At 34.8% G+C, this 17446-nt stretch overlaps 1 protein-coding gene across 9 annotated transcripts in view; it reads left to right on the top strand.

Moving 5' to 3' along the window:
- The window catches only part of Rdl (Resistant to dieldrin), a 29384-nt gene that overhangs the window by 4562 nt on the left and 7376 nt on the right, over nt 1-17446 (top strand). For 2 of the 9 annotated variants that reach the window (XM_081983138.1, XM_081983143.1), the window contains exons 3-9: nt 3016-3131; nt 6607-6674; nt 11875-11946; nt 12000-12154; nt 12571-12653; nt 15761-15898; nt 16740-17024. In XM_081983138.1, coding sequence (XP_081839264.1) covers nt 3016-3131; nt 6607-6674; nt 11875-11946; nt 12000-12154; nt 12571-12653; nt 15761-15898; nt 16740-17024 — 917 coding nt within the window. Of the gene's footprint in view, nt 1-3015; nt 3132-5305; nt 5374-6209; nt 6278-6606; nt 6675-11874; nt 11947-11999; nt 12155-12570; nt 12654-15760; nt 15899-16044; nt 16183-16739; nt 17025-17446 lie in introns of all 9 variants that reach the window. The other 7 variants (XM_081983137.1, XM_081983142.1, XM_081983135.1 and 4 more) reach the window with 4 other exon arrangements.

The following is a 17446-nucleotide window of genomic DNA, read 5'->3' as shown; positions in this document are numbered from 1 at the left end:
TTTGTTTGGTAACTTTTGTTACCAAACAAATGTTACCAAATGTTGTTTGTTTTTGTATGTCAGGCTTTTTCATTTACTCCTTCTAGTTTTTAAATAAACAATAGATTAGATCAGGAGTGTGACTGACGTGATCCATTAAACAACAAAACTAAAACAATTTTAAAAAGCGACCTAGATATTACTTAAAAATGTTGCGTTATTTTCGTTCTAATACCCGTTGTTGTAAAAAGTCCATCCATCATCGGATTGAGAAGAAAAAGGAGATTTTACAGAAAAAACGTCCGCTGACGCAAACTGGTTGATTTAAGTCTCCTTTTATTTCCAGCCCAAACAAAAACTTTATCGTTAAATATGATTCTGTTAAAAATACACGGCATTGTGGTAACACAAAAGGGTCTTCTCTCGCGATCTCAATAATAAACCTTTTGGCGAGGTTGCCTACGTAAGTGCAGATAATTATCGTTTTAGCGTTTCCCAGGTCGTAACGGTGATTCAGGAACATAAAGAAAGTGTTAGGGAGATGTATATTTTCACGAATCGCACCAGTCAAGGCTAATTTAGTTAGGAAACTACGGTAGTTAGAGTAACTAAGTCAAATTCAGTTTGCAGAGATTGTTAAATCGGTTCGCTGAGTTTATCACATCAAAAAAATAATGAAATTACCAGAATTACTAAAGTTCACTTGTTGATCGATAAGCATGCGATTTCTGCCAATTTGGATAACTAGACAAGAATATTCTCTCTATTACTATTAATAGTCGAGAAGATTAAGAATAAGTTCAGTCACAAAATAACACTGACCAGTGTTACAGCGATAGAAGGGTCATGTCGTCCGCATATTGATCTCGTTATTGCTCTCTGTAGTACAGTCATATTCAGATGAAGCTTCTTAAGATGATCTTAATATCTGTAGAAGATTAGACTTGACAGTGGCTCAATCCAATATTTTTTCCTTCTCTTGACCAATCTTCTGAAGATCTGCTAAATTAGAGCTATTTTAGAAAAAAAAGTAGTAGTTGTAGTAGATAGGGGTAGCTGTAAATTGTAATCGTCTAGAGAGAATGTGATTTGTATATGTTTTTTATATTATTTTATTTATGTATGTTTTGTGGCGTTGATTAAGTCCCAATCTACTTTTGGCCAGTCAGTGTGACTTGGAATGTATGATTTAGTAAAACTGTTTGTCATTGGAGCAATCAATGATCGGTAAGAAATTTTGCGAATCAAATATTCTAAACAAATTATCATGTATCATCAGTCTGATGGACTGAATATGATCTGAAGAAATCAAACAGGCTTTTGCAATAGTGGTTTCTTTTAAACGTCAATTTTAAATAAACAATTTTGAAACACTGCATTAACTTAAATTTTATCGCCCGTTACTATTGACGACGGCCGTAAAATTGGATTTTACGGCCTGTGTACACGACGTAAAGACATATAGAATATTATACTACAAGTTATGAAACGTACTTGTAGCATTAGCAATCTTATTTTCTTTGAATTCGAAGCCTCATGCAGGCAACCGAAAAGCATGTATCACGCAAAGCCCGTTCTACTGGAAACTCTATAATTCCGAGAATATTTCAACAACTCGACTTTGCGACACGGTCAGATCTTGATTAGGACTATTTTATTCCTTCGCATAAATTACAGCGATACCAGATATGTGATTTCAGCGTAAAAACCTTAATATTAGCCTGTATACAGCAGAATACTTTTTGATTGAGTCTGGAAAATGGTGCGTATTTTTCAGTCCGTGCTTTCAAATAAATCAAGCTTAGTTATACGGCTAATGCAGAGTAAATTAACTGTGTTAAAAGCACACAATAATACACTGCAAGGGCAAAATCAAACTGATTATTCGTAAAGTAGAAGCGCCATTAAACAAATTTACATTACAAAGTTATTTTGACCACAAAAGTCTGAATCGCTGACCTATATTCTAATGAAATGATGTATCTTTTAACCATGGATGAGATACGTTCGATTTATTAGAACAATTAATTAAGAATAATCACCAATACAAATGTAATGAAACAATAATTTTATGAACTTATGTCTGTTAATAATAAAAGTCGTATAAACATGTGGATTGTAATGTTTTGTATTCTGCAGTATTTTTACTTGATTTTTTTTTAAATCTAGAGAATAGTGTTTACAAGCTAAAAAACCGTCTTATAAAAACATTGAAGAAACTAAACTGTTTATGACATTTAAGTCTAATTTAGCATCTTTTGATACTCATAATATCTTTACTCGTTATCCTATTATCCTGTCAACTTTACTTTAGTATTTGTAACAGTCAAAAGATGCTGAAAAAACAACATTTTACCAAGTGGATTAAAATAATTCAACATTTTCTGACATTTGGATGTTTTCTGCAAATTTTTGGGAACGTTTAGGTAGAATCTCCCCTTTAAACTGTTTTTAATTTACCCTGTAAAATTTGGATTTACAAAGCATGTAGACACATTAATAGTTCATTAAGAGTAAATAATGGACTTTTATGTAAATTTTAGGAATCCTAGATCAAATAGAGTTATAATATTCTAGAAGCACTATTTCAAAATAACTTTTATTCGATGGCAGTTACATTGTACCTAACAACCAACATCAATAACTTTTATTGCTTAAATTTGTAATGGTTTTACATAATTATACCTATTGAGATAGTAAATTAACTATTTTGCTTCTATTACTAAAATAAATCTTCTGTATTTAAGGCTCTTGCGTACAAATAAAACATTTTGTTTGACTTTTACGGTTACATTCTGCAGAGCAAGAAGATGATAGACTTAATAAGCAGTTTGATGAGGGCATTAATGCTAAATTACACTTTCTAATAGATCAAATTGACTATTAATTTGAAAACTTTCCAAATTATCCTGCGCCTATAATCCGTAAGGGTAAAGTTTCGTTAACTTTCATTGGTAAATCCACACTTTTGGAAATATTGTTTTCCCAACCAATTAAGTCTTGTTATGATATAAAATTAAATAAAAAATGTTGCAGGAGGAGTCAAACCGAACCAAGTCGAGGCGGCAGCTACTTAGGAGACGTCAACGTTTCTGCCATTTTGGACTCCTTCAGTGCAAGCTACGACAAACGTGTAAGACCCAACTATGGAGGTAAGCGTTCCCTTCAATAAAATCACTGCTTTCGGTGTTTCGCCCCCTTTCTCTCTGGTTCCTATTGTTTTTCTAGGTGGTTAAGTTCTAAGAATCTTAACGCTTCGGGTAAACGAACATTGCCATTAGCCAGCATTTTGACGTTAACAGAACCGCAGCAAAATGGCAATGTTTGACTTATCCAAATGCGGAAAAACAATTTTTTCAGATACGTCGGGCTCGTATGTGGAAACTTCTTCGGATGTCTCTCATTACAACTATTTGGTTCGCACAAATGTCTTATCTTGTATTCCTGGTTGCATTTCGGTAAAGTTATACAAAAGAATGTTTGGAAACTTTTTGGTGGTAAGACAGTTTTTCCCGCACCAAAACACATTCAAATTTTCAATTCGTACTTCAATAGTTTTTAGCAACTGGGTTTCCAAGCTTCAGTTTCTATTGGAATTTTCTCCTTTTCGACTATTTAGGTCAGAAAGTGCTAAATTATACTGTAAAATCAGCAGCTTTTATGATTTTTACATTTGTATTATTTGGGTGAAGTCAAGTGAGAGTTATTGTGTAATGTGATAAGAGGAAAGAACCATTTTTTCATCTTTGCCTAGCCCATTGATTTGCAATACCATTGGTTTTTCCCATGCATAATTTTGAAGTTTCTATATCTGTAAAGCATCACCATTTAAATGGTCCCCTATTCCACACCTCAAAACAACAAGTTCACTCAAAAGAACAAAACCCTCTTTCCCTCAACGATTTATTTTCACATCTTACTTGAACCAAAAAATAAAATCCTCTCATATCAATCTTTATCAATCCAACGACCCGGAACGTCCAAAAATAGGCAGCCCACCTAACATCTCTATCAATGATGGCGTCATCGTTCCGTCCGGAGACATCCGAACGGGTACCCTCCGGAACCGTCCGAGCTGCTCGAAACAGTTCCGACCAAAATATTCACATGCGAGCTCGGCAGCTGGACGATTGCCGGGACAATTTAAGGGTGGGGTCCGGAATCGATGCTGAGGGTTGCTAGGAAACGAGGAGAGAACGAGATCAAAGCGGGCGAGGCAATCGGGACGCGTATACGATTGCCAGATTCTCGGTTGTCTGGTCCGCTTTTTTTGGGAATTTTAGGGAGGCGGATGTATTTTTTGCGTGGGTGGGAACGTCCGGCTTACTTCTGCTCTTCTTATTTTATTAAGAACATAGACAATTTCCACAGAAAAAAAATTAATCACCAAGAAATACGGTTGAGAAACATAAGAAAGTACAGCTAACAATTTGAAAACTCCTGGCCCCGATCGCTGTGAAATGGCTTATAACTAACGTGTGGCTTGGTGTAAGATGTTATTGTCTGTTTACTTAAAACTGTTTTATATTGCAGTTTTTAGGATAGAACATTAACTAGCCTAACCTAAATTAAAAGCGTTTTAGGCAAAAAATGGCATTACACAGCTAGCAAAAAAATTACTACATGCTAATTGGTTTTGTTTATGAAATATTAATGAAAACACAAACTGGAAGTAAATAACGGTCAATCGAAACTTTCGACTGTGTATTTGGTTGGTTGGCAATTTACTACTTTTTTACATAAATAAATAGAGAGTATACAAATATTGGAACGTTTGAATTATTTGAATATTTGAGTATTTAAACACGTAATAAAATACATCAATATTATATTGCTAGAAGGCTATTTTAGAAAGGCAGTACTAACAATATTTTACTTGTCTGTATATTTAACAGAAAAAATCTTTCTCAGTAAACTGAACAAGTTTTAAGGAAACAGTCCATTAATTGCATTACATACTTTTATCTTCCAAACGAACTTTGGTGTGATAGAGCAGAAAAAAGGTAAAAATTAGAGCTTAATAATTAAAAAATCATCTTAAACCAAGATACGTACTTTATAAGCCACAAAATTTGTAATAGTTTCTGGGGGCTGAATTTGCAATGATAACGCTACTACCATCAAAGAAAATTACAAACTAGCACTTTGACCTAAATAAAGAGTAACCAAATGTAGCGAAAATTACGCTCAGTTTTCCAACACGGAAAAACTTCTAGCTAGCCGACATGCTGGTATTATTTTTCCAGCTTTACGTGTATGTAGTGCACGTAGTTTTGTTGAAACCGATTAAAAATAGCTAGAGTTTACTTAGAAGTTATGCTTTCAGGGAACCCGGTGGTTGTCGGAGTCACCATGTACGTTCTGAGCATAAGTTCGCTCAATGAGGTCAGAATGGTACTGGGAATTTTCTAGTGTATTTTATTAAGGAACGTGTTCCCACCCTAAAGGAGGGAATACGTTCTGGATTAATTAAAAAGTAATTAACACCTCCCACTGAAAATATGGGATTACGCTTCCAGCAAGCTTGAAGCACTTTAAAAATGTGTAACAAACCGAGTTATGAGAAATTTGAGGTTTTTCTTGAAGATCGTAGAACAGTGTTTGATTGATAGATTAATTAAAATTGCTTGTTGTTAATCCACGATAGATATTTCTATGTGTATTTTCTGTGAGTTGAAGTCTATTACCATCAGATTTTATATCGATATTCTGATGATGATGATCATATACTCACTGTCATCATTCTAAATTTACAAATAATGACAAAATTACTCCTACATTATGACGGTAAAGGAGGATCATATATGTCTTCATCTCCCAACCCACTGGATTTACTCTCAAAAGGTTGTATCGTTCATATACCGGAAATTAGTTTTTTTGTATACCTGACCTTTTGGCTTTACTTGGTAACGTGAGTGGAAAAAGGATTTTTCCGGTTCTCGATAAATCATTTTTAATTTACTTTTGTCACAACAAGTTTATTATGAAATTATTTATACCCAAACTGATCCATCTCAATAAAAACAGTAGTTTCCAATATGCTGAATAATAAATTTGTCCTCTGATAAGTTGTTTTCTATACTAAGTTACAATGGTTCAAGGGTACAAAGTACCAATAATAAGTTACTGTTCTACAATCTGTCTGAAAAAAACTAAACATTTTAGGACCTCACTATTTGGCTTAATATCACTTGCATTAGAATCACATGGTGTTTTTATGTAATTTCCAGGCCCACCCGTTGACGTAGGCGTGACGATGTACGTTCTTTCTATCAGCTCACTTTCCGAAGTGCAAATGGTACTTATTTTAACTGCCCCTGATCGTTGTTAATGTCGTTCTGAAATTTCTTTTAGATTTAGCTTAAGGGCACCTCAGCAGTCCATTAAGCCTGAAGTGCCCTTGGGCTGTAAAGAATTAGTTAGTGTTTCGGATCGTTCAGTATAGTGTCCCCGTCTCCCATATTTCCAGCCCCTTGGGAGTCAGCGCTCCCAGGGGCTGGGCGTTGGACAGGCCCGGGGTTCACGGTTTTTGATTTGGTTTTCACGCAGGACAAACCAGTCCACGGCGGCTTATTTAATTTTGTAAATATTATTCGAATGTATGCAGTAAACTTTTACGGTTTACAGGCCCTCCAGTTGATGTAGGAGTCACCATGTATGTTCTCAGTATCAGCTCAGTGTCGGAAGTCCAAATGGTACATACATCATCATTTTAGTACACTTCTTTTGGGGGGTGTACTATCCAAGACCATTCTCAGATTATCTAGTTCAACTGTAATGTCTTTTGTGAGATCTGAGAATGATTTTGGTGCCAACTTAATTTTATAATGTATCAGTAACTAATCGGTGTTTTTTAAGTACTTCAATACGTAATGAGCATCACCTCTGTGTTCAACTTTCAGTGTTTTTTTTTTATTTTACGTTCATAACTTTTGAGAGACAGTAATTTACATCCGGGCCTCGACGTACCGGACTTGAATGTGTTGTGTGTGATTCGTGAATGCGCTGGATCAGTGCCAAAGAAACCACGTTCCATGCGTGATTTTTACTGATCCAACCAGCGATTTGGCAACAGCGTTACATTAGTTACAGTGTTGCCAGAAAACGCTGATGCTAAGTCAATGGTACTGACAATGAACTAGCAGTCTTGAATACTTGGACTGTGTGCATGAGAAGCCTCCTCAGTATGGCAAAATGCTTTTGTCGTTTTTTTTCAATTCACACAAGTTAGGGACAATGTTGGTTGGGCAACTAAACGATTGAACATTTTTAAACACTGTGCACACCAAACTTTCAAAAGATAATTCTGTGTTCCCTTTTCCAAAAAATTGTAATTGAAACAGTTTGTTTAATATTGCCAGTTAGTAAAGATCTAACCTAAACTGATCATCCTTCTATACAGGATGTTCCTAAATACAATTTGTACTACCAATTTATTATTCGAAAGTTTAGTCAAGTTGTCTAACAACTGTGTGTGTAAACAACAACTAATGCTTCTTTCCATGGCTTCAATACAAATAATATTCTGATCTTTTTTTAACCATAATGTCTCTTCTTTCAACAAGTTTTTGGTAATATTTTTCTGCCTTTCAAAATCTTTGATCATATTTGCAATTTTGGGCTAGTAATGCAAATCCGGCATTAATCTTGATAAAATCATCATCATCCAATTTCAAATGATAGTTTCTACTTTACTCAAACTTTATCGCTTATCAGTTGGCTTTTACGATTATTTCATAGAGTCTAACTTTTCACTAGCTTACAGTTTTGTGCACTTTTGGTCGCTTTAAACCTTTACAATTTTCGTTCTTTTACACTAATTCAAATATCTTGGAAACTCCTTAAATTCTTTACTTTTAATTTCAAGATGGTCAAATTTGAAAAACTGCTCTATCTTCTCCTTAAACTGTGTTCATTAAATTATTGTTTAAAATCTTCAAGTAATTTGTCTTCTTTCCACTTTAATGGTATTTGTTACTCCTATTTCTGTTATTAAAAAAAAAATCAAAAATTCTCTTTTAGCTCTAAAATTCTAATTGAGACCCGTAAAACACATCTCAAATGGATGCATGAAATATTAAAAGCATCATGAAGTCAAATGGTCGAACACCGAACTGGATTTCGAATACTTTACGTGCATTTTACTACTTTCACGTAGTAACAAAGTATGTGAAACATTCAATTTATGTCCAGTGTAAAGTTTTTATGCCATACACTCCGTTGAAATTGCTTTGCATAAATAATGGTCTAGTTGCCAAACCAACACGTTAATTCTAAGGAAGCAAAACTAATGCGGATAGACTACACATCACTACAAGGTGACCCAAAGTAGTATTTTGTTTGTGATTGGTGTGTACATTTTAAAATTCGGCCTTCACGCAAAATGATGAAGCTTTTAATTATAATATGTATATCGATGGAAACCAAATCAAGGTTGACAAGGTCACAATAAGACGTGACCCCTCTGGCCTGGCCTTGACCACCAGTTTTACCAAGTAATTCCTTTTTGTCTTTTTCTATCCTTAGAAGTTCTAAAACCGTAGTTAACTAGCCGGTTTGATACGCTTATATCGACTGGCAGTAGATCAGAAAAAATATCCTTTATTCCATTTTTAACTTGAATTAACTCGTAGCCTGAAGTTACAAAATAAAGGATTTGCAAACTTGGCACCCTAAGCATCACTGTGGCCAATGGATGAGCGCATGAAGCATGATTTTTTAAATAATTCTCTAAGGCTGATTACGCTTCATTTGTCGATGTTTGCTGTCTTGGATACTCTAGTCAGTTTACTAATAGTGGATGGTAAGTTATACTGTTAAAACCATGTTATTCTTTTTAGAGTAAAGTTATATCCTACTGATCAGAGTTTTGTCTCAATTTAAAAAAATTGATTTTGCTAAATTTTTGCTTCAGTTTTTTAGGTGTGATACATGGTATAAATTACTCCTATATTAAGTATTGTATAAAGTAACCTGGATATTCGGATTTAACATCAAAATTAGGCAATGATCTACAGATTGAATAATGAGAGGACCAGATGTACTTAACTGGCAACTTTCAGGATTGAAACTTAAATAATGATTGGCCATCATAAATAAGATTTCAAGAAAATTACTCTAAAGATCAAAAAAGTCGCATATCTTCTCCCTGTTGAAGAAAATCTTCAGGTCATTGGAAGAGAGAAGGGAGAAGGACAGTTATTTTTCAAAATTATCTAATTCTATTATTAGAATTTGTGGAAGCAGAACTATTTCCTACTTCATCTATGTGTTCTAATTCTAAAACGTTTTTTCCAGTAGAAACTTCATGTGTCTCTGATATACTGAATTATGAGACTTACAGATACATTAACAAAACAAAACTATAATTTTATCTGGACTTCTCGGCCAGTAATGATATAGCAACCAAAGGAAATTACTCTAAAGATCAAAAAAGTGGCATATCTTCTCTCGAAGAAAATCTTCAGGTCATTGGAAGAGAGAAAGCTAGGAAACTAGGGAAAAAAACTAAGGGCAGTTATTTTTCAAAATTATCTAATTATATTATCAGAATTTGTGCAAGCAGAACTATTTCCTACTTCATCTATGTTTTCTAATTCTGAAACGTTTTTTCCAGTAGAAACTTCATGTGTCTCTGATATACTGAATTATGAGACTTACAGATACATTAACAAAACAAAACTATAATTTTAACTGGACTTCTCGACCATGCTATAGCAACCAAAGGACATTTTTAGATGCGAGAATGCATAAATCCAGACAAACGAACGATAAATAACAAACGCTATTTAGTATTTAGACAAACATTCCCTTACTGGCGAAATTGGAACGTGGCGCAGCATCCGGGATTTTGGCTTTTATCCAGAATTTCCAGGGCGAGTGTCGGAAAATTCGGGTGTGTCTTTGTTATACGGAACGCAGCCCAATATCGAAAGTGGTCTAGATAATCCTGTCTTACTAATTTATAAGTAACTTATTTAGTAAAAAAACTACAATAGATTTGTTTACCAAAATCCTTTCGATTACGATGGTCATTTTACTGTGGTAATTAAAAAAGGGTAGTTTTCAGATATCAAAGGTCGCCTTAATAAGGCGTGTGTATACAATCGCGTGTTTAGCGTGAATTAAACTGCACAACTTACTGCATAATAGAAGGAATTATGCCCGCATTTGACTAAGTTTAGTCGAAGCGTTTATGTTTCTTAAAAGTTTCGAGCATAAAAGTTTAAAAAAATACAAGAGGAGTTTTTCTGATTGTTCCACCATTGCTGTCCCAAAAGCTCAGTTGATACGCATACGAAAACTGTTTCTCTTGCAGCTGTGATTTGCACAGACTCAAATTTAATGTCAGTATTAGTTATTTACACTTAACAACAATCATGTCAAAATTCCTTTCAAAAATCGTGATTATTGATGTAGGTGTTTTATGCACAAAATAGCCCTTTACTGTAGTCTTCTATTTATGGCATTATTTTTCTCCATGGTCAATGATTTTGACTTTACTAATTCAACAAAATACTTATCACAAGGAAAACTTTCATGTTTGGCATAATTAACAGCCTCACAGCTTGACAATAGGTTACCAAATAAATAATTTAGTAACATTCTGAATTACTTAATCAAACATTATTAAACCAGTTTATTCAATGTGTCTGATAATGACGTCTTTGCTAAGGTGACCTAGTTTAAACCTTTTCTTCAATAGTAAATTGAATTGCCTGATTTACCCAGGTTAAAGGGACTATTTGAATACATAAAAGGATCTTTTCAGGATTGTTTTGTTTAACGTCATTAATGAACGACATTCACGGATTATTGATGACTTTCCTATGATTACAGAAATAAATTGGGTATTCACTCACTAATTATTCGTAGTGGAATTACTTTACAGTATTAATTAATTATTATTAAAATGTCCATGCCATAAAATTTATTACACGCAACGAACGAACACACTTCGTATATCGTGCTTGGGGGTTCAGAATGAATAGTTACGATTTCAAACACATCGATTTAGTTCAGCCTTATTTAGCATACAACCTTGTGCCTATTATTTTAACCTTCGATTTATACTATCCACTAGAAGTTGCATTTCTGGCCAAACCTTTTACCACGGTTAAATGCGAATTTAAACCAGAATATCCAATTAGACGCCACAAAAACGACTCAATTAAGGAAAACTATTTTCCTCCACCAAAGACAATTGCTGCTCTTTTAAGCGTCACGATGGCCTTTTCATTTGCATTAAAAAAACATTAGCATTGGCCCTGTGTTCAATCAATGTCTTCAGACTTTTACTATCTTTCTGATTAGCACACTAAATGGAGCGTTTGTTCTTTTACTGTCGCCTGTTAAGGGTTTTACTTTTTCATGTTAAATGAGATGCTAATCAGTTACGCAACATTTAGAAATAGTATTTTATTGAGAAGCGTTTGTTGTTTGGAACTGTAAAGAAGGAATTAAAAATAAGTTGTCATAAAGTTTAACTGACAGGTTTCTTCCAGAAATCATTCTGGTATTATGTTTTTACGTCCACAATTGCATGGGCAAAACCTTGGTCCTTATTTCAGGAATGTGTTACAAAATATAAAATTAAACATAAAAAAGCTCGTTCTTAATGCAGTAGCAATGTTTCTAATTCTTTCAGGTTAAAAATATTAAGTACTTCAACCATTGATAACAAAATTCTTCCTTGATAACTTGATTTAACAGTATCAATTGTTCATACACTAAAAATCAGAGGTAAGTTTTTGGCTTCACTTAAAAAACGCATGTTTTGTACAGCATCATTTGCATCTTGGCTTGAACTGTTTGAATGGTTAGTTGTTACTAAATTAGTTACTTTTAGTTAGTTAAAGTGTTAATACAAATATTTATTCTGTGTTGTATGTGTAGGACTTTACATTGGACTTCTATTTCCGACAATTTTGGACTGATCCGCGACTGGCGTTCCGAAAAAGGCAGCAGGTTGGTTTGATTGAGTTTTGGAATAAGCATTTCCTGATTGTATTAATTTTTAGGTAGAAATGCTATCTGTAGGCTCGGAATTCATCACAAACATATGGGTGCCTGACACGTTCTTCGTTAACGAGAAAACGTCGTCTTTCCATAAAGCAACTACTTCAAACGAATTTATCCGGATACACCATTCGGGTAGCATTACTAGAAGTATTAGGTAAGTACTATCAAGATCAGCTTTAATAAGAAAGTAACTCAATTTCGTGCGGTTAAGCGAGAAAACCCAACCTAGGATAATCCTCTGCTATTGCCCTATAACAATCACGAAATTGCAGTCTAAATGCAGAGGAAATTTAATTCAATTTGTTTCGAATTCTTGAAGCGATAGTGAAATACCTAATTTGATTTATTCTGCAGCACTGTCAGTGTGGTTTCAACTTAGAATGCTAATGAAATGCAGTTTAATTACACCTTCCAGAGCTAAACATTATTTTATTATGTATGAGCTTTTGTACGTTTTTATGAGGCTGCAATGAAAAACAAAATTTTATAATCAAAAGTACTCTGCTGTCACTACGTCCTGTATGAAATATCAGTAATATCTTTGGTATTTATAACTTTTTTACTCATCAGATTGACAATTACTGCGTCATGTCCAATGAATCTCCAATACTTCCCAATGGACAGACAGCTTTGCCATATCGAAATCGAAAGTTGTAAGTATTACTTTTATTTGTTAATTGTTATTTAATTACCAGTTCTGTTAGTGTTAAGCTGAAAACAAAATTTTTTAATGTTATATTGTATCTGACTGAAAAATCTACATTAAGGGATATCAAAAGATACCTGTACATGTGCTCAAATTTGCAACTTACCGCTTATATACGCTAAAACGACTTGTACTCACGTTGCTTACTCAAATTCTGTAACTCGTTAAAGCTGCATTATTATTGGTTGAAATAATACTACAGGCTTAATATGTTTCTTCCAGAAGACAGCTTTACGATTTTTAGATTTTTTTCAATGAAGCACCATTACAGCTTATTATTCACCACGAAAGCACAAACAGATAGCTCTTGATCTCCAGCTTCTTCAAGATGTTCAAGCAGTTTTGTCACTTTAAGTTCAATTATTGGGAATGTTTGAGCATCTTTAAGAATGTAGGTATGTACATACAAACTGACTGTTTCTGACGATATTTTCACTTATTTCACTAACAATTCTGCAGGAAATAGTCAGTCAATTACTGTCCAGAAATACACATAGGAAACTTGCAGGAATAAAACGTTATTGTCTTTGTTTTTCATTATTATGTCGATCTGTATGTTTGAATGTTTGTCACGAAAAAAACGCCAAATATCTCATTTGAGTGACTGGATATTTGAGAACGATATTTGGCGTTTTTTCATTTTAATGAAACTGCGTTCGTTTACTTCGGACCTTCTCTTATACAGCACTAGCGGAAGGAACCGAGATTTGACCAAACAAAAATAAAACTCCATACTGTTGTAGTTTTGTGGGAGTCAAATTTTTATAAAAAAAATAAAATAAATAAAGCAACAGTGAAAGATGACAGCTTGTACGCCACGTTTTCGCCTCTGCTACCTCCGGCCGGACCTGGAACTGTGACTCAATGGCCGTGTCAACAGCTAAAAATTGCTGGGCCGGACCTGTATTAAGTCGATAATACAGTGTTCCCGACCCCGAAGACTTTCCCGGCATTACCACTGTTTTCCTTTAAATTTAGCATGAGTGTTTATTTAAAATTTTAGGCTACTCATTATATGTATTAAATGGCCGCAATCTTGTCTCGTTACACTAAATTACCATTTAGAAGAAAGGTAAGAGACATGTTTTCTGTCAGTTGATAAAAGTTGTAGTAAGATCTGCTTGCCTGCTTATAAGGAGATTTTGATCTAATTTTGATTAACAATAAACTGTATTCTTTTAAGCTAAAACCAACGTACCTAACCTTACAAGACATATTTTCAGAGAAATTCAATTATTCTGTAAGTTGAAAAAGTACTTGAAAGTACCAATAATATCCTGATAAAGACTGGAAATAAGAACTAAACAACATATTAACGTTTAATCAACAAATTCATCATCATCTTCAGCCCGTTTGAGTCAATTGCTGGACATAAGCCTCCCGTTCCATCCAATTTGATTCTATTCTTCTAATGTCGTGGTCTCCACTCCAATATCTTCCCAGTCTATCGTCCGTCAGAAGTTCTTGCCACCCAATTCATTTCTCAGACATTTCTCGCAACCTGGTATTTGGAACTCTGTCCCTAAATGACAAACCTAGCATTGATCTTTCCATAGCTCTCTGTACAACTCGTATCCTTTTGACGGTTTTTCTAGTAAGAGTAAGGGTTTCTGCTCCATACTAAGCACAGGAAGTATGCGCTGATTGAAGACCTTTTCAAACACGTTGGAATATCGAATTTTAGTGAATTGAAGCTTGCCAAATGCAGCCCATATCAGAGCTATTCTGTGAGCCATTTCACTTGTTTGATTGTCTTTCCCTATTCAAATGTCATTATACAAATACTTATACCAGACTACCTGTTCAATGGTGTTTTCTGCTTATCCAGTTTTTCTAATAACTCATTAGCTTCATCGATACGGTCGTAGATGGTTCAATTTCTCTCCGTTGATATTTATGCCCATGTCTCCTCCAAACTCCATTTTCTTAAACATATGCCCATGGCCATGGTTTTAAAGTTTAAGCATTGTACACACCATGAACACTAATTTTGCCTTCATTTTATCATCACTTTTTCACAGCTTCAGGACTTCCTCAGGTTTCTTCTTTATTTTAAACGGCTGAAGATATTTACTTTTTTTTTCTTTAGACCTTTCCTGCGCTGCTTGTTGCTTCAGTTTCTTATCAGCTTTTCCTAGATTTGCACCCGTTTTTTATTTTAGTTATTTTCAACCAATTTAACATTGTCAACATTTTTTGCGTCTCGAGCTTCCAGCTTAATAAAAAATCAAACTTTCTTGTTTTTGGTAAAAGATTATTAAAAGTTGTTTCCATTTCTTTATTTAGGGAATTCCAATTCTGATGCTTTTTCTTTTACGTTTATTTTGTATCTTAACCGATCGGTTCACTTTACTTTCACGCTACAAACTTCTTATTTATTGCCTAATTAATTAAAAAATTGTATAGTCTAGAGTTACCACAAAAAAGAAAAAAGAAACACCGTAAACCTTGATGTCTTATACCTACAAAGAGAAAAACAAAGTGACGAGACAGGATTGCGTTTAAGATTCGAGTCACGCATGCACTTGCACGTAACCACAGCAACATCACCCCAACTTGGCTTTCTCCACAGCTTAAGCTTAATCGGAATAGCTTCCATTTCTTTGTAATCGCAGCCTTTTCAGTTTTTTTGGTAAACAACGTTTTTCTATTCCTGGTTTCTTAACTAATTCATCGTTTTATTTTTTCATCGAGCTCAGTAGAATTTCATGCCGAAAACTACTGGCGTGAGTATAATTTAGTAAGGATAGGAGTTTCGCAGCTGAATATTATGCATGATGAAGTGCCACTTTGGCAAAGTTGTTAAATTATACTGTTGCGCATTAACGTCGTCACCTCGTCCTGCGGCAACTTTACTAGAAAGTTAACAGTTAATTTAACAAATCTAGACTTTTAAGAAGATTAAAAATTAACTCGCTTAAAAGTGTAGAAAGCACCCTGTATTAGATATAAACTCCCATCGAATCCTGAGCTTTCTAGTAGATTTGACTCATGTTTGGAGGTGGCGAGGACGTAACGAGGTGTAAGCTTTTATTGTTTTGGTGGCCGGGATAGTCGGATACACGATGAAAGACATACTGTACAAGTGGCAAGATGGGATAACCAGTGTAGGAATCAGCAGAGAGGTGCAACTGCCACAGTTCAAGGTCCTAGGCCATAGGCAGAGGCAAACGGATATCTCCCTCACCACAGGTAATTTCAACTCATACAGTTATCTCTTTCAAATTCGTGTTGTCGCAAAAGTGTATCGGAATCGTGTGTGCAACCAAAAAACATACAGGTCGGCAGCAATTTAAAAAAACACAACTGTAGCACTGGTGTGGTTTATATGGTTCCAGTCGGTTATACTATGCGAGACATCAGGTATAAATGGAACGAAGGCCCCAATTCGGTTGGAGTCTCAAATGAGGTGTCGTTACCCCAATTTAAAGTCTTGGGTCATCGACAGAGGGCTATGGAGATTTCTCTTACTACAGGTACTTATATAACTTTAAGTTATGGACATGGGAATATATACCGATTATTTGAAATTCTAGAAACAGAACCAGTAAGTTTCTATGACGATGATCCATCAGGAATTTTGATAACCTGAGACTCTTCTACTTAAGGATTATGTTTAGTTGTCACTAAATTTATTAGTCACTTTTTTCAACTCTAGTTAACTAGTAATCTGCTAAGGGAATCACCAAACTACAGAGAACTACGGTAACGACAGAGAATTACTGCAAAATTGTGCTCTCAACAGTGACAGAGTAAAAGTAACGAGCCGTAGCTTGATTACTATAATATACTTCATCATTAGATATTTTGCTAAAAAGTTTTAGAATTCTTGAGTTGAGTTTCTTGGTAAAGTTCTTACAATACATTATCCTTTACTACTATTAAAAACTAGAATCCCAAAATAGGTGCTTTCAGTGAACATACCAAATCATTTTTCTGTGTTGTGATGATATTGTCATAAAGTATTTTTGATTGTGTGGGGTAACTGTGAACTAACCTAAAACCGATGACTTAAGCTAGAAACAATTTGTAGGAAACTACTCCCGGCTGGCATGTGAGATCCAGTTCGTACGATCGATGGGCTACTATCTCATCCAGATCTACATCCCGTCCGGGCTGATCGTCATCATTTCCTGGGTCAGTTTCTGGTTGAACAGAAACGCCACACCTGCAAGAGTGGCGCTGGGTGTCACCACTGTCTTGACAATGACCACGCTCATGTCATCGACCAATGCCGCTCTTCCCAAAATCTCTTATGTTAAGTCGATTGACGTCTACTTGGGAACGTGTTTCGTCATGGTTTTTGCCAGTTTATTAGGTATGTCTGTTGTTGTAAGGCAGTGTCTGATCTATAAGTCCATAAAACTTAGTCCAAAAAAAAAGCCAGTTATTGCGTCACAAATATTTGCATTGCATTTGATGTAAAACAAACCATGAGGTATTAAGTAAAAGTAAACAGTATCTTTTCAACTTTGCCAATCTCGTTAACTGCCTATATTCCAAAAAATATAAGACCTTAATATCCAGCATTAGTGTCTTCTGTTTTATTAAAAAGTGTAAAAAGGTTCCTTCCTTCCTTCCTTCCTTCCTGAATCCCCTATCTATCTAGGGGAATATGGCTTCTGCTCCCTTTATGGGGTAATTTGCCAGGGGTTTTCTTTCTGCCTAGAGGTTGTCTGACTCTAGGCCTCTTGGTGCTTCAGTATCCAAATCATATGGTTGTATTGTGTGGTTTCTGAG

This window comes from Ips typographus, linkage group LG7, assembly GCF_016097725.1.
Source record: "Ips typographus isolate SLU linkage group LG7, UJ_Ityp_2.0, whole genome shotgun sequence".
Taxonomy (NCBI): domain Eukaryota; kingdom Metazoa; phylum Arthropoda; class Insecta; order Coleoptera; family Curculionidae; genus Ips; species Ips typographus.
The sequence above is the reverse complement of the archived record's forward strand: the minus strand, read 5'-3'. Positions and strand labels throughout refer to the sequence as shown.